General features: G+C 42.6%; 1 protein-coding gene across 1 annotated transcript in view; it reads right to left on the reverse strand.

Annotated features, from left to right (window-relative positions):
• The window catches only part of LOC138297076 (coiled-coil domain-containing protein 17-like), a 327301-nt gene that overhangs the window by 260355 nt on the left and 42973 nt on the right, over positions 1–23973 (reverse strand). The window contains exon 2 of the mRNA XM_069236583.1: positions 2253–2411. Coding sequence (XP_069092684.1) covers positions 2253–2411 — 159 coding nt within the window. The remainder of the gene's footprint in view (positions 1–2252; positions 2412–23973) is intronic.

The following is a 23973-nucleotide window of genomic DNA, read 5'->3' on the forward strand; positions in this document are numbered from 1 at the left end:
CTGAGTCAAATTTTTAGCATCAGTCACATCTTATAGGTGAGCTTTGGTAGAACCTGCGTGGTAAAGGCACTGAAGATTCTTTGTCATCAGTTACTTTTTATAATGAGCTGTGGTAGAATGTGGAACTCTGACTGAAGAGTGCAATGGGTGACTTTTTCTGCACCGTTTGCAACTGAATTAAAATAGAAAAATCATCTGGGCCCTATGTCAGTGTGTGTTACAGATCTCTGAAGAGTGGGTTGGTGGAAGGGATTGTAAAACTACTTAAGGGAAGGCAGATAATGTTTGTGCAATCACAGTAAAATTAAAGTATCTTTCTATTTAATTTAACTATTTGTCTTTGACGATACTCATAAACAAAGCTCCCAAAAATGTTGTGCCAGCAAACTGAGAAGTTAGTACTGCAGAGTATGGAACACAATATGTACACTTTGCTGTTGACAGAGGTAAGGGAGCAACTACCCACTGGGCACAACACAACAGTCAACTCTGCAAACTTGATGGAGTAGAAAACATGCAGGATTGGAAACAAAGGGAGGCTTGTATCTGGAGGCTTCAAAGATAAGTGAATTCATCAAAACAGGAAAATTAAGAAACTAAAATAGCATACTAGGATTAAGCCTCTAAACATTTATCTTCTGCAGAATACACAGAGATGTGCGCAGCAAATCATTAACCTGCATTACTACAGAGATACCAAACCATAAAGACCTTCAGTTAAGACACAGATTTTTTTGTTTGCGGTTTTATATAGCGCAAACTCGACCCTGAGGTATTGGAGTGCTTTGTATGAGCACCAGTTACATTACATAAGGACACATTCATTTGTGGTAGGCAGAGGGAGATTAAGCAATTTGCCCAGAATCACAAGATGTTGAACCGACTCCAAGACTTGAACCTGGATCCCTGGGTCCAAGGTCAGCATCTCTGGTCGTTACACCACATCCTGTGGAGAAAGGTCTTGGCTACATCAGACCTGTACAGGACAGACTTTGTGGTGTGGCATTTGGCAATAAGCCCTGGGTTGCAGGCTGGCCTTCAGGGGACAAGCCTCTTGGGACTGGAATTTGGGTGCTGGCTTCTTCCGAAGTGACACCCCCCAAAATGGTAGCCCTGATAGTGATTCATATCCACAACATATTGGCACCTGCAGGGTTTCTACTATCTCCCATACAGTTTTCTGTTTTGTACTATAGTTAATATACACTGTCCACCCCAACACTACCATTTTGCAACCATTCCTCTTGAGCAGCAAGCATTAGTTGCCACTGTTAGGTCTGACTTTGCCGGAGGTTTCCATCAGAAATACCATATGTTGTAATGTAATAACGACCGATATTGTGTGAAGTGGCATTTGGAAATATTCAATTCATGGCGCTGTAAAATCATTCTCTTATCACAGGGATGCTGCGAAACACACCCTTAAATTATAATCTTAGCACAAGAGCAAAACAGTGAGAAATTAAAATAAAATGTTGCACTGTTTCCAAGCAGAAATGAAGATCATACGAATCAATTGCTTTCATGGTAGCTTTAATCAAGCTCGCTCCAAAGTTTAAGCAGGAATCTGCAAAACGCAGAAAGACAAACTCTCTTCTTTAATTACATGACAAAGTGTCAGACAAGCCCCTTGGAAGGAAGCTAGCCCCATTGTACTTGTATAATTACACCCAAAATAGGTTTACCTTAAGTGTACGTATGTTCTCTAACTTTTGTAAGCCCATCATGCTTTTCAACTTAATCATCTCAAATGCTTTGATGTGATCAGACTGTAAGGGATCAGAATCCAATGTCAGCTCCATGAGAAAACTCTTTACCATATTTAAGTACAAATGTTACCCCCATATGTCTTTTCTGATAAAAAAAAATTCTCCGTTTTCAGCACATCAGCTGCATGTATAATCTAGTAACCACAAATTGGATTCTGATAAACTGTGTTTGCCATTCGTAAATTTAACACGCTGTACTCAACAACAAATATATGTTAGTATGAAAAAACACACCAGCCGAGGCGTAAGTCATCAAATGATCAATCTATGCTTTTTAAGTCATGTGCGGGGGAGTATGTGAGCGATCCACATTGTTATGTTAAATCAGGATATCTCGCTCATCACTAAGTCTACACTGATGACGGGAGGTGGTAGGGTCATAGATGTGATATATCAGAAGATAGAAATATTGAACCCACTATATGAACACACCACTACATTGTAAAGTAAGTATCTATTTACATGAGAAGCTGCTTCACTCACCTTTCGAACCTCCACATGCTGTTCCTGATTCAAATCAACTGCATGAGTGGGAACAATCATCTCCTTCTCATCCTTTTCTTCAAAAAGTTTGCGCTCTTGGGCAGCGCGCTTCTTCTTCTCTTCTTCTTTTTTTCGTTTGTAATCCCTAAGCTTCTCAATCTGAAAGACAAGGCAAAGATCAGTGAATAAAACAGCGTGAGACACACAGAACCTGCCAACATAACTCGGTCTGACACATCACAAGGCAGACAGTGCCTAGGTAACTGACATCAGAAACTACCCTGCACCGTGGCTTTCAACACGTTTTACAAGGTACTCAGTGCTCATCCACAGCATTTAGCTCTATCGGCTTCTGGCTGGATCTGATGAACAAAGGACACACATCCACTGCCCAGAACACAAATTACATGCTTTAAAACATGTCCTTAAATGCCATTTTCTCCAAGGGTCAACAAGATGATTCACAACCAAGGCCCAACAAGTCAGCAATTCAGAAGAAGTCATGACTAGCAAATGTAGAAGGTGCATGAGAAGAAGGGATACAGTTAGGATACCACCTAACTTAATACAAGAGATTTTTTTTTACATCATAAATTGCATTCCGAGCTGTTGTTTGAATAAGAGTTCAGGAAACCTTCCACCCCATGAAATACATGTGGTTACTTTGATATTTGGAAGATACGACCATCATTTTGTGAAGTGTAGGAGTCCTAACGAAGCAATACTGTTACTGACAGGTCCATTTCAAACAACCATGGCTGAAAGAGGTGTAGAAGTATTCCAGGATCATCCTCTGCTGCTCCACAGGAGAAAGAAGAACGTCTGTGCTTTGGAGAGACTGAAGAGGTGGACAAAAAGCATTAAAAAACTGGGGTGAGGGAGTTTTTCACTTCACTGCTGGGTGAGAAGAATTTGAAAGGAGGAAGGTTACATGCACTCTTTATCGCCAAAATCGTAGCAGGAGACAGAGAGGACTGCTTCTCTGGAACATTCACAATGAATCAACATCTCAAGTGCAAGCTTGTCAAGGAGAACAGGTGGTTTCTACAGATGAAAGATACACAAGGAATACCAGAGTAGGAGAGACACCAGACTGTTTCGCCACGGGAGCTTAAAGGAGTGGAAGAAATCAATGGAAATGCTTGTATGATATGTACTGTAGCAATAACTGTTTTTTAAATGAAATCAATTCCCAACTGAGCACCTTCACACTCTATTGAAGGGGGTATGATACTAACATCTGGTATGGGGGGAAGAATCCAAGTATTATGAATTAAATAGAGGAGGATCTTTTTTCCATCAGACCAGAAAAATTATACAAGTTTCTAAATGACGACTTGCCACAAAAAATCCCAAAATACTCAAGAACCCCCCCCCCCCACCCAAAATATAATAAAAACAATCCATCCACCACAAAAGAGCTTGATTCTATAAATGACAAGGCACACTACACTGCTTTGGCTGCCGGGCTTGGCTATAGGCCAGACCATGCACGAAGCCTCAGATGCACATCTGCAGCACGTGGCCAAAGACTGTGCTCAGTAGAGATTGGACACCCATTTTGGTGCCGGGCCTCCGCATGGACGTCATTTAGGGGTCGCCAGGGGTCGCAGCTGTGACCCCTGGCTTGCCTTTTTGCTACCCCTGGCACTGCCTTTGCGACCCCTGGCCTCAGAGGTGGCAAATTCAGTCCCAGGAACACAGTGGCAGCTCGCCCTTCAGCTTGGGTTCCACCCTCTTTGTTTCCTGTCAATTTCTTAATCATACTATTAGTGAATAATACTATATTATTCACTATTAATGTAATAAAAATGGAGTACAATTAGCTGGAATATGCCCTTACATAGCACAGGAGGTAACTAATAAATGCTTTTAAATGTATGATGTGTGCATGTCTGTGGGTGAGTGTGTGTTTCTGTGAGAGAGTGTGTGTAAGTGTTAATGTGTGTGTATGTGTAAAGTATGTGTGTGTGAGTGAAAGTGGAGGTCAAAGGGAGTATAATGTCACTTCCGCTACCCCTGGCATTTAGGTGAACTGACATCCACAGATTCTGCAGTACATGGCCAAAAGCCATGTAAGCACTGAAAAGGTGACTGTAGTGCACCAAAACACAAAAACAACACTGATAAGCAGCCACAGTTAAAAGTTATATCAGAGAATAAAAACCTGAAAGAGCCCTAAAAAGTAGATTTTCCTAGTAAACTATGATAGAAAGTCTTAATTTTATTAAAGGCACGTATTCGGGTATTATGCTTCTCTAATCTTGCTTTAATTGAATAGCAGCAGTCGAGAAAACTGCAATTCCCATGAGGCTAAGGAACAAATAGCCAATGGGAACTAAAAACATATTGCAATAAACAACAATCATAAACAAGCATATTGTATAATCACAATACTTGACTGCGACCAGCCAACTTTTCTTGTGTGAGGAGCTAGTAAATATGAGAGAACATCGGAAAAATAGATAAAACTGTAGCAACTTCCAGAATCAATGAAAAAATTTCTTGACAAAAGTTCATCCATTAACAACTTGAAGAAGAAATGTGCATTTCTGAAAGAAAACCATGCTGGAACAAAAAGGAATCCATGGAAGTAGAAGAAGACTCCGATAGAACTGCCTAACTCCTAGAAAGAAGACAATGGTTGGATTGAGGATGCTGTTAGGGAGGGAAAAGAGCAACAACAGTTCATCAGAGTTGCGGTGGGATAATACTCACCTATGTGTCTTTAATAAAATTAAGGCTCAGATGTAAGAGGGCCTAGCGCCATTCCAACGCCACATTAGCGTACATTTTTTTGCTTGCATTGCGCCACTTTGTTACCTCTTGCACCACATTAGGTCTGTGCCAGGCATAATGTATGCAAGGGGAGCATTCCGGTGCTAGTGGGGGCGAAAAAATGGTGCAAAGAAATCTAAGAGATTTATTTGCATCATTTTATCTGCATTTTTAACTCCTGCTAAGAGCAGGCGTTAAAGGGAGGCTCCCATTGTTTTTAATGGACTTCTGGGTGGTTTGCAGGAACAGTGCCAACATTTTTTATGCTAATCCTGCAAATCGCCAGACTAGCATAAAAAATTATGATGCTAGTACCCCTGACTACGGCCATGGTGCGCCATAATTTAAATATGGCACACACATGGTGGCGTTAGGGGGAGGCACTAAGGGTGCAAGAAATCTGCCTCTAAGACTTTCTATCATAGTTTACTAGGGAAATCTACATTTTATGACAAGACCAGAGGCTCCCATTATGCTTTTTAAAGCATGTTAATCACTAAAGAAGTTGCTGTATGAACTGGTTTACAATTAAACATCCTAAAACATTATCATTGGACCAATCAGCCGATCTTAGAATGTCTTCAAGTCTGGAACCCACCCAGAAAGCCTTAAAGTTCATGGCTCCCCTAGAGGAATGAGCTCCAAAAACCAAAGTATCAATGTCTGCAGAAGACATGACCCAATGGACCCATCTGGCTAAGGCAGCAGAAGAAACAGGTTTGTGAGATTTGCAGAAAGAGATAGGAAGTTGAGAATGAGAGGACATTTTAAGATTGGTTGTGCGCTCTTTATTAACCTTAAGGCAGTGGTTCCCAAACTTTTTTGGCCTACGGCTTCCTTGACCTATGGGCCATTGACCGCGGCTCCCCATTATGTTACTTATGTTTGGCATGTGGGTGATGTAAGTCCGGCCTCAGGAGTGCTTCCATTTTTCTCTCTGAAAATAATGGGGGTGAAGCTGTATGTTGTTCTTGCCCCCTGTCTGTGTGTCCGTGCCTACCGTCTGTGTGTTCCTGTCTATTGTCTGTATGCCCTTGCTTCCTGTGTCCCCATGCCTCCTGTCTGAGTGTTTTTGCATCTTGTCTGTGTCCTCATGCTTCATGTGTGTGTTCTTGCCTCCTGTCTGTGTGTTCCCGCCTACTGGCTGTTTGTCTTTGCCTCCTGTCTTTTTTTCATGCCTCCTGTCTGTGCCCTCATGCCTCCGGCTTGATTGGTAGGCACTACAAAGAATTGACAGATAAGTTGCTTATTTATTTTTCTTGAGCTTTGGTGACTTCTTTAATTCATGGTCCTTTCCATCAACATTTGAGTAAGGGCATGCTGCGGGACAAGCTCAGCATTTTGCCTTCATGGAACTGCCTATATTTTGGTCAACATGGCTCCCATGGGCACCCCACAAAACATATGTCTTTGCCCTAAGCAGCTTGGAAAATAAGAGCACCTCGCAGAGACAGCAAAAGGGTGGATCCACGAATGACTGACATGTACAATTACTGTGGTCTAAAAGCAAGACTTGAGATGAGAACCCGCCATTTCCAGGTGTCTCATACTTTGACACCCTCTCCTAGCCGTGCCACAGGTGAAAAAAAACTTTGGCTCCTTAGAACTGCAACCCACCAGCAAACAAATATGATTGGGGAAGGCAGCGCTCTTAAACCCCTGCACATATAAAGTGCCTCTCTAGTGTGTGCGTAAGTCTAAATGACCGCTTTAACATCTAGCACGCTGTCCTTAGCTTCCTGCAACAGGGTGACAAACTTGGTAGTGAGCAACCCCAGGCTTTTCTTGTGGCAGCCAAAGGCACCGCTCTGTCACTCTGAGGCAGCGGCCATAATCCGCGCTTGCCTACCCAGCCATCTTGCGTCACAGCCTCCTGTTTAGTGCAAGTAAATGCACGGTAGCCCTATGTGGCGCAGTAGTGACAACACAATAACCCTGGCAGAGTTTCCACATAGGAAGTGACATTGCAGCCTCTCACAGTTGCCAGAGTAACAGGATTGTTGGCCTGTGTTCGGTATGAAAGCTGCCATGCTACTACACTATTAAGGGTAACAGATAGAAGTGTTTTGACTAGTCACAGCAAACCTGGCAGTAGTTAAGCCAAGGGACTAGCTGAAACACTTAGGGATCATGATAGATGGGGTCAGCGTATTGAGGAGTTTAAGACACTAACTATGCACAGCATACCTGATATTAAATCTTTTAAAGGAGAGATGTAATGGGAGGGGGGCTGTAAGGGAATGGGGTGCTAGGTAGTTGGTACAAATCGTTTACTCACCGGCCACTGGTAATAGGTGGCTGTGTGTGTTTAATTGTCTGCACTAAACTTAAAAAAATAATTTAACCAAAAGGGATTCGTCAGTCATCTTTTTCACATCCAGATGCTATTAAAAAAGACACAGGAAAACAAACGTTTTCCTGTTGTTTTTTTTCATAGAAGGACTGAAGTGTCCATTTCCTTATATATTCTCATTTGCTTTTTAAAGTACAAACTCGAGAAAGAGTCCCACATGACAAGCGAAAACAAACCACAACAGATGGAAAGGTCGACAGTGGCCCTCTGGTTTGCAGTTTATAGCTCTTGAGTTTCTGAAAGAATGTCCTTGAATGTGGCATTCCGTCAAATTTCGCATTGGCCCTCAACTGCTAGTGTATGTGTCCATAACATTATTTTTTTAGACAAGGCTGAGTTGCTAAGAATCGATTAAGTATGTAAAAGAGGTGAACATTTTGTATTGTTACATGCATCTGGGAACAGTGTCAGTGTTGCTTATTTTGACCAGTGTCAGTGGAAAATATTTCCCATTCAGACACTTGCTATGATCCAGTGGTTCCCTGAACTCTGTGCTTGGAGCACGGCGCCCCTGGCTAGTTCTAATGGCGCACAGGGGTGCCACGGCGCACAGTTTGTGAACCACTGCCTTAAGGCATTGACCTACACAAAGTTTAGGTTGATTAGGAAAGTAAGGATGGAACTCAGAATGTGGATTAGTCTTAGTACATTTGTTGACAGAAAACAATACTCCATTTTGAGTAAGCTGAGGAGAGGAAATATTTAACTCTTTAACATCTGATAGACGTTTAATAGAAATAAGGCATAACAACATAGTGAGTTTAGCAGAGAGCATTTTCAGTGTAATCCGGCCAAGATAAAAACAAGCATCTCTAAACAGCTGGTATGCAAGTTGGACTCCTCGATGGACTAACTACCTCCAGTCAAGATTGGACCACAATGGGTGCCCCAACCCGTCAGGCTTGCATCTGATTCTAACACAAGATCTGGGGCTGATGTGAAGAAAGTCCTGCCATTCCAGGCATCTAAATGGTCTATCCACCACTGAAGTTCTGAACGAGATTCTTGGTCTAAGCTGATAACATCGGAATAGGCGAGACCCTGTGTGATATAACAAATCATTAAGCGCTGAAGGGCTCGATAGTGAAGAGGCCCAGGGAATGTAGCTTGAATCAATGATGTAAAGAGACCTGCTATCCTGTCCAGAGATCTGAGGGAGATTTGTGTACTGCAGAAAGTTAGAAGAATCTCTGTTTTGATAGTTTTTACTCTTTGCTGAGGAAGATGGAGAGTGGCGGTTGAAGAGTCCACCAAGAAATCTAGAAACTCTATTTGTTGAGTAGGAATCATAATGTATTTTTTTTGTTTATTATAAAACCCAACTGAGAAAGTAGGAACAAGTAATGTGGAGATTAAATAAAAGCATGTGAATATTTAGGTTCATGAGAAGAATGTCACCTAAATATATGATTAACCTGATGCCCTTCTGATCTGAGAAGTGCTACTACTGGTTTCATTACCTTTGTAAAGCACCAAGGTGCTGACGAAGGAGTGAAGGGAAAAAAACTGGTAAGTTTTTCCTTGCCACTGGAACTGAAGGAATTTTCTGTGGTCCGTGTGAATCGGGATGGAAAGGTGCACATCCTGCAGATCTCAACGTACCATATAATTGGACTGGAGAAGGTTGTCTCTGAGACGTACTATTGTTTCCATCTTGAAGTGACGATAAATGAAGAACTGGTTGAAAGCTCTGAGGTTGATAACCCATCTCATTTTGTTATTATTTTTTTTTACCAGGAAAAGAGAACTTAAGAAACCTGAAGGGTCTGGATGTGTGAGTTGGATAACGCTTTTCAATAGAAGAGAATTGACTTCTTCAGAAATTAGGGTGGACATTTCAGAAGACAAATGAGGGGGGTGAGGAAGCAACATCTGAAACGGAGTTGCGTAACACTATATAAGATAACCCTGTATCGAATTTAACCTACGGATCTGCAGTTATAATTTTCCATTTTGTCAAAAACAATTGAAGACAGCTCTCTACAGAAGGAAGGCCAGAGAGAGGACTTAGGTTGTTGGTTACTGTTCCTGAAACGTCATTGTCCTCAACCCCAATAACCTCTGCACCTTTGAGGGTAGAATTGAGGTTGGTATTCCTGCACTCCAAGTGAAGAGTTGAAGGAGCCTCTATTTCCTTGTGGACGAAAGAAACAGCCGGTAAAGCAGCTCCTGCCTCGACCAGCCTGTGCAAAAACCTGCTGGTTGAAAACCTTCTTGAGGGACTGTTGAGCTTTATCCATAGAGGAAAAAGTAGTCACATATCTGCTCAGATCCTGAATAAAGGAGTCTCTGAATAGGAGACCATCCGCTTTAATACCATGATCAAGAATCGGCAAATAAGCTAACTTAGGATCCAGCTTCAGCAAAAGTCCTTTTCTCCTCTTATGATAAATGGCTGCATTAGTGTTCCCCAGAAGGCAGAAAGCAGCTCTCTGTATCCACAGAAAAAGATCTAATGGAACAATGTCTGAATTTTCCAGCCTTGCTGACTCTGCTATGTCAAAAATATGGGCCAAAGGACCCACTAAGTCCAACAATTTATCCTGGCAGGTCGACCAGACTTTTTCTACCCCTTTATGGGGATCTTTGCTGAATCTGGAAAAGAAGGTAAGGAGGGGTTGGTCTATGGAGAGAGCGGATGTGATATTGGAGTATAAAGAGGGTCTAGGGCATTCATATTTTAATGTGTCCCTTGTCTGCTTATCTAGCGGTTGTCTTAACCTGGAGGATATGTAATCCTCAACATGAGAAAAAGGAAACCGCTCTGTTGAGTTAGGATGGTGCAAAAGGGAGGGGTTGAACATAGGGGTCCCTTCCAAGTCTAAGATAGTTTTGGCAAAATAAGGGTCAGGTGAAGAAAATTAAATTCCATTTGAGGTCTTTTGGGAGAGGGAGGAAAGGGTCATTAGTGCCCAAATTATCAGAGGCATCATCAATATCACCCATGTCATCATCCGTATCGAGGATGTGCGAGATACTTTGTTTAGACATGCTCTGCAAATGTTTTGCTTCAGATTTGCATTTAGAGTGTGTAACAGAAGAATTTCCCTCCTTAGAAGGAGGCCTAGGAGGATGTAAGTCCTCAATCTGGGTGAAGTTACTTCACCACCCAATGCAGTGCCAGAATGGGTGACCTTAATTTGGGACCTGAGAGATGACATAACATTGAATTTATGTTTTCTGCTATCCCCCACAGAATGGGCCAGTAAAGATTTTGTCATCATACTCTTAACAGAGGTTTCCAGATTGTTTGCCATTTTGTCCATGGAAGGTGCAATGGCCCATTCCATAAAGTTGTGAATAAAAACTAATCAAATCTTTCTTGAAAATTTCCCCCTCATCATTTATATCTTGCATGAGGGGACAGCTGTCAATTTCCATAATAAAACAACTAGTTGTCTGAAATTTGGGGACAAAGGGGTTAAATAATCAGTAGAAAAACCAAGGAGGAAGAGAAAACAGAAGGACACGCCCAAGGAGGCATGAACTCTCTCTTGCCTGAGGCCGAGGGAAAGGCTTGAGGGCAGGTATATAGGCCGCTCCCCTGTGATGTAATGGGGAGGAGGGCCGGAGTGAGCACAAGGAAAACGAGCAAACGGTGAAAAGACGGTTGAGAGATAGCATCTCTGAGAAAAAATGGAAAGGAAAAGCAAACTGTAACAGCGGCGTTAACGGTCTGGCAAAGTTACCAGGGGTAACGAGAAGTGACCATTAAAGCCGATGACGAAACACGTAAAGAACGTTCGGAACGAGCACGAGGAGCATTTCAGGGCAAAGCGGTAGCCGGATAATAGTGCAAACAATATCAATAATAAAACGAGTTGAGCAAACTGTTTGTAATATGTATTAAATATGTATGCGGAGTACTTATCTTGACTGTGAGCAGCAAGTAAAGAGGGCTGGTCGCAGTCCAGTATTGTGATTATGCTATATACTGGTTTATCATTGGTGTTTATTACAATACATTTTTAGTTCCCATTGGCTATTTGTTGCTTAGCCTCATGGGAATTGTAATTTTCTTGACTGCTGCTGTTCAATTAAAGCAAGATTAGAGAAACATAATAGGAGCCTTGGGTCTTTGACATAAAATTCGCCAGTTATGATAGTTAACCCTAATGCACCCAGAAAAATGGCTTTCTATGAAGATCAAAACACACTAGGTGGCATGAGTTATGTAGTTGTTGTTGCAAAGGTAAGGCAGCTGCCCACTCCTTTGGTCTTCCCACACAGCCCAGCCCTTTATTTAGCTCACTTGTCATAGCAAACTGTCAAGGTGCTGCTTACTTTTAAAATCACCTTGTCAAGTGCTTTATTGGTTATGCCCCAGGATATTATAATAAAAATATAATAAAAATTGTAACATATCTTGATGCTTGCTGAACTTCGTTTTTCTTTATGTATCACACCTCTATTCTTTTAATCTGTTAATCACAGCATACTATTTTACATGTATTAGGGTGCACCCTTAGTTACCTAGACCACAACTCCTATGAAGGTTCCTTAGATATGCATCTTACGTCACACTTCATACGAAACCCAACCCACCTGTTTCACCTCAACGAAAGCTCTGATACAGGTCGCTCACAAGAGTTATGCTTCTAAAACTCTCTCTAACCTACAGAACATGTGCAAATAACCATCCTCATGAGCAGATTCAGTACGGCCTTAACACCACACTCACCATGCGCAGAAAAGTATTTTTTTATAAGACTTTTCAGGTTTTTTTTATCTTTACAGGGAGTTCTGGCACCTCTTGCTGCTCAGCGCTAGGTAAGTGCTTCTAGTTGCCAAAACATAGTCTAATAAGAGGTATACCAGTTAACTTGTTTCCCCTTTCCCAACATTTTGTTGGCATCAGTGTCAGAAGCAAACCATCTTTTTTGAACATCTGCCTATACAGACCCTTATCCAAAATCAGAGATTAAATCAGGATTATCACCTGTTTCCTGAGGCCAGCTCACAGAAGAACATCATTGTTTAACTTTCTTATGACTTAGTGCTACCAGTGTAGGCATCATGATCTAAGCTGGGCAAAGATTTAGCGCAACATTTGCATTCAAGCAATATGACCAAGGGCCAGGCCCTGACCAAATTGATACAGACACCACAAATATCATCACAGTTGTCATTGATGAGAATACTGTTTCAAATGTGAACAACCCACCCGTCATCCCTTCACCACCCTCCTCCACCAGCCCTTTTCAATTTCTTTCTTTCTGATGGATACTTCTAAATTCAGATTCCTCACCTTTAAAATATCCCCAGGTGCCATACTGTATCTGGAATATTTTTCAGCACGGCTCTTGCGCGCCAATAAGTGGTGTCTTCGCAGCAAACCCGTTCTGCATCGGAAGAGATGGCTGGAAGCGCAATTAAGGACAACAAAAGCATGCTGGCATGCTGACGTCAGTTTGTTTCTTTCTGCACCTTCATATTCAGATCCTGAGCTGGAGCCTAACTTTTTCTCGTCAGTTGACAAGTTTTTTTCCCCCAAAATGAATCTTCCAGTTTGCAAGGGAACCTGTACCATCTTAAAACTACAGGATTTAGGGGAGGCATGGCCACGGTTGCCAAGATGACGGTCGCTCTCCAGCAGAGCTCCCAACCTTCTGACCTATCCTCATCAACCCTGAGCCCAGAGGGACCTTACATTCAGAGATGATCTCATCTAAGGATAGGGGCCCCTCAGAGTCCTATGCCTCCCACAATGCCGTAAGCGTTTGGGAGAGGCAGTGAGTGCATGGGGCCTACCTCACTAGTCAGTCAACCAAGGCTTGCAATAGACAGAATCTTTCCCTGCTGGAGAGGAACTGAGGGAGGTGGGGTCCCAAGTTAGTATCAGAGGCTCCATATTCATGGATCTGGGCCCTATTGATGACGGAAGCGGAACCTCTTGGAGTCAAGAGTAGAGAGGAGGGAGCGCAGCTGACGCCTCTTGTGCTGCTGTGGCAGCCCGGGTGCTTGTCGCACTGCCCCTGCAAAAAAGATGCCTGGATGGCCTACTGACTGGGGCGATGGCTCCGACTGTGGGTCCTGGTGTGGTGAGTGGTGCGCTGGTCCCTGGAGTGCAGCCTGCACCACAACTATGGGTCCTGGAAGCGCGTCTGGCATCCGGGCCTAGACAGCAGTTTGGTGCGGAGCCCCCCCCAATGTGAGCACTGTCTGTGGTGTCTAAATCCTCCCTTTGCAAATATATTGAAGCTGACCCTGAGCAGGGGGAGTGTCTCCACTCACAGGACCCCCGGGCCTTCTGTCATGCTGGAACGGCTGTGATAGGCTGTGAGCCTGGGACTTTGCGGTGGTGGACCTGGGAGACCCTGTTCCAGATTCTGCCTTCTGCTTGCTCATGCTACCAGGCCCCTCCTCGGCTGCCTTCATTCTAACGCATCGAGTCCTTAGGAGTAACAGGGGGAGAGCGGACCAGCATTTCTGGATGAGACTATTCATCAACACAACTGGCTCCTTGGTTGGGACAGCTGGACCCTGACTGACTTCTTGTGCTTCCCCTTCACCACAGCTGAACGTCAGGGGCAAGCGGGCCAGGACTGGTGATTGTCCCACCCTTCAGCCACCACCACGTCTGTAAGGGTGCAGAAGAACGTTGAAATGGGCAAAGAAAGATGCCCTATGGCCCAAACCAAGATGGACAAATTCACCACGTCCTGCGTGGGGTCAAGCTACAACCCTCCCCGGTGTTAAAACAGGCTGACCTCCATGACAGCTCTGTGGTTCTGCAAGCCATCCAAGCATTGCATAAGGCACTGGAGAACCATATAGGAAAAGTGCAAATAGATGCCTCCCTGTTTGCTAGGGTGTACATAATATCCCCAACCCATGTGACTGGACTTGAAACCTGACCAGTCAATGATGATGTCACCAATCTCAAATCCACTGTCTCCAAACTTCTGCCCACTACCAAACAACTTCAGCAACGGACTAAAGATACTGAAAACAGATCAAGACCTAATAACCTACGATTCGTGGGGTTCCAGGAGGAGTTTGAGGGGGGAAACACCAAGAAGTTCCAAGAGACTTGGCTCAAAGGATGGATATCAGCAAAGGACCTCTCTCATGAGTTCATCCTTGAGCGAGCCCATAGATCGCTGGCTGCTAAACTGACACCCTGGCCCCACAAAGGCCACTTGTTGCCCAAGTCATGAACTTCCGTGATAGAGATGGAATTTTTCTGGAGGCTCTGAAGCCTCCTCTACAAATCCTCCCGAATTATAGTTCTGGACTACATAAAACTGGCACAGGACTAATGCAGTCCTCCAACAAGGTCAAACAGAAGCTCAGGTTGATGAATCTTCAATATCTACTGATCGTCCCAGCTACACTAAATGTGATCACAAGATCTGATCCAACTCCTTTGAATCTCTGGAGGAAGCCATGGAGTGGATGGTGGAGAGGGGAATACTTCCTCACGCTCAGCCAGGACTTTCTGCCCCGAATGATCATAGGCCTCTGCCAAAGCATCCTCCCATTTGTGGCCATCTCCATAGATGGACCCACTCCAGGAGGAGGTGGGGGTGCCACACAAGGTCCTCTGACACATCTGATACTGACCTTGCGGTGCTATGCCCAACTCCTCCTGCCTGCGAACGGAGGGCCAGATTCAAAAATGAAAACTTAGACCTGAAGCCTAAGTTTAGACCTGAAGTCTAACATTTAGACCTGACGTCTAAGTTTAAACCTGAGGTCTGAACTTGGGGCCTGATACACAAAGGTAAACTTTGACCTGATGCCTAGGTTTAGACCTCAAGTCTACATTTAAACCTCAAGTCTATTTCAGGACTAAAGTTAGACTTTAGGTCTAAACTTGGACTTCAGATCTAAAGTTAGACTTTAGGTCTAAACTTAGACGTCAGGTCTAAGTTTACCTTTGTGAATCGAGCCTAGAGTGACTTTCCAGGAAGCTCATCTGAGGACCAGCTAGTACTATAGAGGGGCCCTATCTTGACATTCATTGACCCTCGTTTTAAGGGAGACCAACAAGGCCTTACAGTGATTTCTATGGGGACAAAGGGCAGACTTGGGGTTCCTCCACTGTGCGGCTTAGGATATGCTTACCCATAGACAGGTGGAAGGGCCACTAGACATCCCTATAAGTTGTATTTTTGGTTGGTTATGAGGGTGTCATGGAGCAACAGATGCTTCTGAGTGGGAAGTATTGGCTGGGGGGAATTGGGCACCAGGGGAGATTCAGTTTCAGCATTTGTTTTCTATCCTAAGATATGTTTTTGTTTGTTCATTTTAACATATGCACCCACACCAACATCTTAACTATACATTCTATCCCACAGACCATGAGAGACTTCCAAAATGCTATCCATATGAGTAAAACCCACAGCGGCGGCTGCTGCAAATCTCAGGGAAGGGGTGGGGGAGGGGGCATAAGGGGGTACAGGCGGCAATAAAAAAACAATCAATAATAGTAATAAAATAGTACCTTTCCCAATGCTACTGGTAGCCTCGTGCTCCTCTTCTGATGGTGTCCCAGCATTCCCTGGGACACCAGGATAGACAGTGTAACAAAGCCGCGTTAGGGAAAGCGTTAGGGAAAGCTAAGTGCGCATGTCAGTTTGGCCATCCTAAAATGGCCGGCCAAACTAACATGTGTACTTAGTGTACTGACTCCACTCCCACTCCCATCCCTCCCATGGACCAGCCCCACCCCTCCCTTCACATGCTGGCTCAGTTGAGCCAGCAGCTGAAAAATAAAACAAAATATTATTTTATTTTTCAGCTTCTGGCCATTAGCCAGTGGGGTGACACGCCTTCATCATTGCAAAGGAGCCCCCTCAGAAGACCCAGTCAGAATGAAACTGAGCTCCTGCATAGCCCCCCAGACTTGCCTCCATTGCGGACCCCACATTTCTCTCTTGGAATGTAAATAGACTCCTGGACCATATCAAATTAACAGCTGTCCTTTGATAAGTGAAAAGCATTACTTCAGCCGTATTTATGCTCCAGGCTCCAGGAGGCCCACCTCCTGGGTACCCAGTGCTCATTCCTGTGCCAGTAAGGGTATAATAGAGTCTATTGTGCCAGCTTCACCAGGGTATGATAGGAGTAGCTGTCCACAATGGAAAAACTTTCCCCGGTAATCGTAAAGGCACACTTGCTCCCCTCAGGACGTGGGTCTGGAAGGGCTCTTGCAGGAACACAACTCAATCACCTAAGTGTAAACATCCCACCAAAGGCTTTGACCCATCCATACCAGTGAGACCTTATGTCCTCTTGTAGTACTTGACATTTTTCTCGGCACCTGCACCTGGCGCTGGCTTTGAGACACAAGCTATTGGCACACAGTGAACTTGTCTCAGTCAGCTTTGAGAAGACATGCAATACAGTTGACTGCTCGTTCCTGGATGTGGTGCTGGTCAAAGTGAGGTGTGGCCCACCATTCTGCTACTATGTGAGACTACTATATTCCTCGGGATGAGTTGGCAGACAATTTGTTCAAATCTGCAATTGGTGATAAAAATATCACAGTGAACGCACCCCCTAAAATGATGAGGAATTTGTTTATCAAAGTAGAAAGGTTGTCTGAAAAGGAGTCCCAAAAATGAGAGATTATCACTTTAAAACAGTATTTAGAACTTAACACAATACCAATGGCCTTACGTAGTAACATATTCCCTGCCATTGAAGATCTCGATGCAGTACAAGCAGATTGAGGGGAGAAAATTAACAGACACGTCTTGGGAGCTAGTACTGAACAAGAAAAATGAAAAATGGAAAGCTGACACAGGAGATTGAGCAAACAAAATGAGAAACCGCACATCTTAAACTTAAAGAAGGAACTACAAAAACAATGGGATTTTGGAGGATGTATTAGATAAATTTCAAGATGAAATTGGGAAGAGAAGTACTTCTAAATTTCTTAGAGATGAGAGAGATTATAGGTGAGGTAGATTATATTCTTATGCCAGAAAATGATTCTATATTTAGGTATAAAAAACAGGTGGGTACAATAACATCTCAAGAAAGTCTGGTTTCAGGCGATACCTCTAATATTAACTCTCAAGCATCTATTTCAGATGATACCGAAATTACTAAAAACAGATCTAGCATTTTTTTAGAAGAGCTAAAAAAGATGAGTTTGGCAGAGAATGCCCAGAACAGGGAGTGCAGAAATCTTCAGGCAAAAGGAAGGAAAGAAGAAAAAGAGGAGGTAGGGAATGCACAAGAAGAAGGAAAAATGGAAGTTGAGTTGAACTAGATCACAATTGAAGGGGCACAGAAAGTAAATAATAACATTATGATTAATCTATCAGAGAGGTCCCTCTCTAATTTTGAATTGCTAGTTCTTCAAAAAGGATTATCGTTTACCTTCACTAGACATTTTGATGGATTTGAGTTGAAGCCAGATTTTTTCAAATTCACAAGGTTGAAAAAACTATTAGCTTCTTCATCTAAAAATGCAGTAGGGATGTCTATCACTCCAAATATAGCAGCAACAATGATCAAGGATTTTAAAGATACACAATTTCTGCTAGGTTTGAGTGAAGACATTGTCTCTGACATTGAAGATCTAGGCAGGGAAATGGAAATTGAAGATGGTATTATTAATAACACAGGTCTTGTCAACAAATCACCTTTTGTCTTTACTCTGCCAAAAGATAATGTAATTGATATAATTTCTAATATGGTGAGTCATGATATTGATGTTATGAAAAAGATCATGGGTAAAAACAATATAACAATTAAAGAATGACATGCATGGAATCAACTTAAAAGGATCAGAATATCATTATTTGACCAGAAGACAAAAGTGGAAATGTTGTGGTATTAAACTTTTCTGATTATAAGCATGAAGCTATAAAACAATTGTCAGTATCAACCTATTATGAGATGTATAGAGGTGTGAGATATGGTAAGATACAATCAGAAGTCTCTATAATTCTTATGAAATGGTACATGAAAGAATGTTAGAGCTTGAAAAATATAGATATTGGGACATTAAAGATCCCGTGCTACCTGTAATTTATTGTTTACTCAAAATCCATAAAGTGGCAAAATCCCACCTCTCTGATCCAATATTTAGAGGATTGGTTCCAGTGCAGCAAGAATATCTGAGTATGTGGATTTATTTTTGGCACCACCAGTCATGAGCCTTTTGTCTTATATTAGGGATACTAAATATCTATTAAGGAAACAACAAGATGTTCTTTGGGATAATAATTTTTGGTTTGTGGCTATGGATGTCAAGGGCCTTTATACCATCATTAAACACACTGATGGCTTAGAGGTTTTAAGATACCTTTTTCAAACAAAATCAGTATATTTATACAAATATGTCAGGATGATTCTTGAGTTTATGGACTTTGTGTTAAATAACTATTTTGTGTATCAGGGTGAACTCTATCATCAGGTTTGTAGCACTGCAATGGATGTGAAGCTTGCTCCCAACCTGTTCACGGGTTGTATGAGAGTGAGCATGCATGGAATAATTAAAAGCATGAGGGTTGAAACATGCTGTTCTATGGGTACGATAAATAGGTGACATTTTGATCAATTGGAGTGGTTTGGAAGAAAATTAATGAAAGTACTATAGGTATCTAAATACCAACAGTTTCAATCTTGAAAAGTCCTTAGAGTATCATAAGATTTTGATTACATTTTTGGATTTGGAATTATTTGTTAAACACCATACACTAATGTCCAGATCTTATAGGAAGAAAATGGCTAGCAATAGTATTTTGTACTTTAGTTTGGGAACATTTGTATAATCAAAAACATAATATTTCATATGATGAGCTTATATGACATAAAAGAAACTTTACAAATGAAGATGACTATATCAAATCTGAATGTGAAACAATAAGAAGACTGAAAGACCACAGTTAGTTACAAAACGTATTACTAAAATCTGTAATAAAGGCTCAAGGATTCAATGACTGCTGACAGACATAAAGCAAAAGATTGACTGCTGACAGACATAAAGCAAAAGATAATTGGGAATAAAGGCTGCCAAACTGTCAGATTCATTACTACATTTTGTGCTGAGAAAAGCAAGATATATTATATTCTCAGGAAACAGTGCAATATCCTCAAAGTGTAGAAGGATCTTAGCAGTATCACCACAAAGAAACCTCTGCAAAAAGTTAGAAGGCAGAAACATTGAAAAATATTCTCAGTCCCTGTGACACAATAACATTTCTGAAAAAGAAATCAAGAAACTAGCTGTAGGATAAACCATGTGGTTGCTTTAAGTGCAATAGTTGTGTATGTTGTAAATATATAGCAGACAAAATGAACTATCTTATTAATAGTGTTGATAAAAGTAAACACTTTTCAATTAGATTGTTCATCAACTGTAATACAACTTATTGTGGTTATATGATTGTATGTTTATGTGGTAAACAATATGTTGGATCGACTATCTATCCATTAAAAGAAAGAGTGAAAAAACAAATAAATCCAATAAATAAAAAGGGGATAAAAACTATAAATAATAAACCTTCCCTTAGTTAGCACCTTCATGAAATACATAGGTACAAGAATTTATCAAAACTATTTGCCATTGGCATTGATTATGTTAGAGATCATCACGGAAGTGGTGACAGGACTAAAATACTATGTAAGATGGAAACACTGTGGTTATAAACTTTACAGATGGCATTATTTTATTGTGTTTTAGATTTTTGTGTTGATATATCTAATATATTATTCATGAGTAAGACTTTACTTAAAAATATTGGGAGTTTGTAGCATACATACATTAAAATATTTCTTCTTGGTACTCATCCATGATGGGTGTTTGGGTTGAATAGATGGGTTAGCATGGTAGACTAATATGAAATGATAGCAATGACAAGTATGAAGAAATACAAGTTTGTGATTGCTATTATCATGACTTCAGGTACATATATAGGGCCTGATTCCGACTTTGGCGGGCGGCGGAGGCCGCCCGCCAAAGTCCCGCCGACAAATGACCGCACTGCGGTCAAAAGACCGTGGCGGCCATTCTTACATTTCCGCTGGGCCGGCGGGCGCTCTCCAGAAGAGCGCCCGCCGGCCCAGCGGAAATACACCTGCAACGAGGATGCCGGCTCCGAATGGAGCCGGCGGAGTTGCAGTGGTGCGACGGGTGCAGTGGCACCCGTCGCGTATTTCAGTGTCTGCATTGCAGACACTGAAATACTTTGTGGGGCCCTCTTACGTGGGCCCCTGCAGTGCCCATGCCATTGGCATGGGCACTGCAGGGGCCCCCAGGGGCCCCGCGGCACCCCCTACCGCCATCCTGTTCCTAGCGGGAGACCCGCCAGGAACAGGATGGCGGTAGGGGGTGTCAGAATCCCCATGGCGGCGGAGCGCGCTCCGCTGCCATGGAGGATTCTGTAGGGCAGTGGTAAACCGGCGGGAGACCGCCGGTTTACCCTTTCTGGCCGCGGCTGAACCGCCGCGGTCAGAATGCCCTTTGGAGCACCGCCAGCCTGTTGGCGGTGCTCCCGTGGTCGGTGGTGACCGCCAGGGTCAGAATGACCCCCATAGTATTTTTTCAAACTTAATATGTTTTTCAGACATTTATTTACAATGGAAGTCCATTTAGCATAATTAATCCAGGTCCGGCATTTGATTTTATGAGGGGTCAAGAATATTAAAAATAAAAGAGAATACAAAGATTTTTAGTGGTGCTTCCATTATATGGGATTTAAGTCGGGCTTTGAATGTAACATATGTAGACATGGGCGGCAGTTAGTCGATGTTGATATGCACAATGATACACTCATATAAAAACAAAATTGCATCACTATTATTGAATTCACCGATCATGAACTCTCCGTCATCCTTGACTAAGAAATAAGTGGTCAGCCGGGCTCTGAGACATAGGCCTGAGGTTACTGATCGACAGTTCACAGGTGGGGTGGCACATAGCTGGCAGACAAATGTGCGAACAGGAAACTCAGAGCAATTCTACAGATAAGCGAAGCAACACAACAATGGTAGAAGGAGATTGGTCCCAATAAAACACAAATGGCCAGAGAGGTGCGCACGTTCCCAAAACAGCATAAAGTCAGATGCCACATGAAGTTAGGAACACTCAGCCAGTCAGAACACAGCACACGCAGTAACAAGCAGCGATCACACGCTCCTCATGCAGGACATCTGGAGACATTACCCACTGGCCCTCATTGTGTCCACGCAAGGTCAAGGCCCACCTACATTTGTTATCAGGGACTTTATTTACAACTCCGAGACAACGGTCCACATTCTTTACCTAAAAAGGGATGCTGAAATTGTTTTATTATGCCAGAGAAAATGCATAAATTAAATACTCTTTCCTGGCTGTTTTGTGTTGAATGAATTGGCTAACATGATAGACTAATATGCGATGATATCAATGGAAATTAATGAGGAGATATAAATTTGTGTTTGCTATTATCATGATTTTTTGTTGAATATTAATTGTTAATTCAAATCTAGCTTTTTTCGTTGGCGTGTACTTAAAATAGCGGTACATCTCTTCAACATAATTCATTTAGGTTGATACATCTGATTTTATGATGGGTTATGTATGTTTGAAAGAAAAATGAATATGTTGATTTTATTGGTGATTCCATTATTTATGAACCCAGCCAGGTTTTGACTGTAACATATGTGCGGATATGGGCAGTAGTTAGGGTACGGAAAGGATACAGGAAGTGACGATAGTTGGTAGGAGTATTTAAAGGCAATAGCATTATATGGGAATTGTTTGTTGGTTTGAGAATGGAACACAGAGAGGAGAAGCCATGTCAGTGAGCAATCTGGGCAAAAGGAGACTGAATTGATAGAGATTAAGGGTCTGAAACAATAACTGTGGCTGTTTTTAAATGTACATTATATTGTTTGGAGGGAGTTGGTCAAATGTGTCTCAGGCAAATTTACATATTAATGTGAACTGAAAGGAAACAAGTAATGCTGGGATGATAATTGTAGCTTTTTAGTGCTGTTGTAACTTATGGTGTGATTTTGGTTCTTAGGTAGATGGAGACTGTTAATGGAGAATATAATTAAATTGAGATCACATCTATGAATGATTGTTCATCCAGATTTACTAACCAGAATGTAAGAATTTGACTAATAAGTACTACCTACAGGTTATTTTAGAATGTTGAGATTCATTGATGTTTGTGACTGATTGTTGGTTTATCCATTTTGCAGGTGTATAACAAGTATAGCTGGATAGTATCTTATGAGTGATTTGGATTTTAGCCTAACAATGTTCTATTTATGTTATCAATAGGGCATCATTAGATATGATCCTCCCTCCCAAAGTAGTGGGTGTCATTGTTGTGGGTAAGCCTACTTCATAGTCTGTTTATGCCAGACACTGGGACAAGTTTGTGGCTTGGTGTGTTCCTTAAAATGGAACAGTTGCAGGCCAAACTGTTGGATGTATTGTTGTTTGTCTTCTCCTTGGATCCGCAAATATTTGCAGTGGGCACTGTTAAAGATTATTTGTTGGCCCTTTGGTCTTTTCACATTTACAGGACTAGTCGTCCTTGTTCAAATCACCTGTTGTTAAGCAATTTCTTACAGGATTAGTTCAATCAATCATTCAAACAATTAACTCAGATTTATTAAGCAGGGCTATTACCCAGTGAGGGTATTCTGGCACTAGGTTCTTGCTGGATCAGTAAAAGAGCCAGGTCTTGAGTCTCTTTCTGATCTGAAGTTCGGAGGTGAAGGGGAAGGTCGATCCAGGACTTAGTAACGAGGTAAGAGAAGGAACTTCCTCCCCTGTAGCTCCAGCGGATGCAGGAAATGTCTGTGAGGGTGAGGGAGGCAGAGCGCAGGTGTCTGGAGGGTTGGTGGAAGGTCAGGCAGGGGTTGATGTATGCTGGTCCTTGGTCGTGGAAGGCCGTGTAGGTGTTTATCAGCATCTTGAATTGGCATCTTTTCTGGGTGGCTAGCCAGTGGAGGCTCCTGAGGTGGGTGGTGATGTGGGTCTGTTTTGGGATGTCAAGGATGAGCCTGGCAGCTGACAACTGAATCATCTGGAGTCTCTTCAGGAGCTGATTGGGCATTCCTTCGTAACGCTCGTTGCTGTATTCAAGCAGGTGACTAGGGCTAGGGCTTGGGTACCTGGTCTCCTGGATCTTTCAAAGCATGGGGAGGGTGTGGAAGCAAGCAGAGGAGACTGCTTAGAGCTGGCATTCCATGGTGAGTTTGCTGTCCAGGATGACGCCAAGGTTGTGGGCATGGTCTCTAGGTGTGGGAATGGGTCTGAGTTTGGAGGGTCACCAGGTGGCGTTCCACATGGAGGTGCTGTTTCCAAAAATCAGCACTTCCGTCTTATCTGTGTTGAGCTTCAGGCAGTTGGTCCTCATCCAGTCGGTGACACTTGGCATGCAGTGCTGGAAGTTGGTCCTGGTGGTGGGCGGGTGTTCTGAGAGCAAGAGGATGAGCTGGGTGTCGTCTGTGTAGAATATGATGTTGAGGCTATGGGTTCTGATGAAGTTGGTCAGGGGGATCATGTAAGTGGTGAACAGGGTGGGGCTGAGGGATGAACCGATGTGGTGGAGTGTTTTGATGAGTATGTGGTGGGATACAGTGTTGAATGCTGTTCAGAGGTTGAGAAAGATCAGGGCTGCTGTT

The sequence above is a fragment of the Pleurodeles waltl genome, chromosome 1_2 (genome assembly GCF_031143425.1).
Source record: "Pleurodeles waltl isolate 20211129_DDA chromosome 1_2, aPleWal1.hap1.20221129, whole genome shotgun sequence".
NCBI lineage: Eukaryota > Metazoa > Chordata > Amphibia > Caudata > Salamandridae > Pleurodeles > Pleurodeles waltl.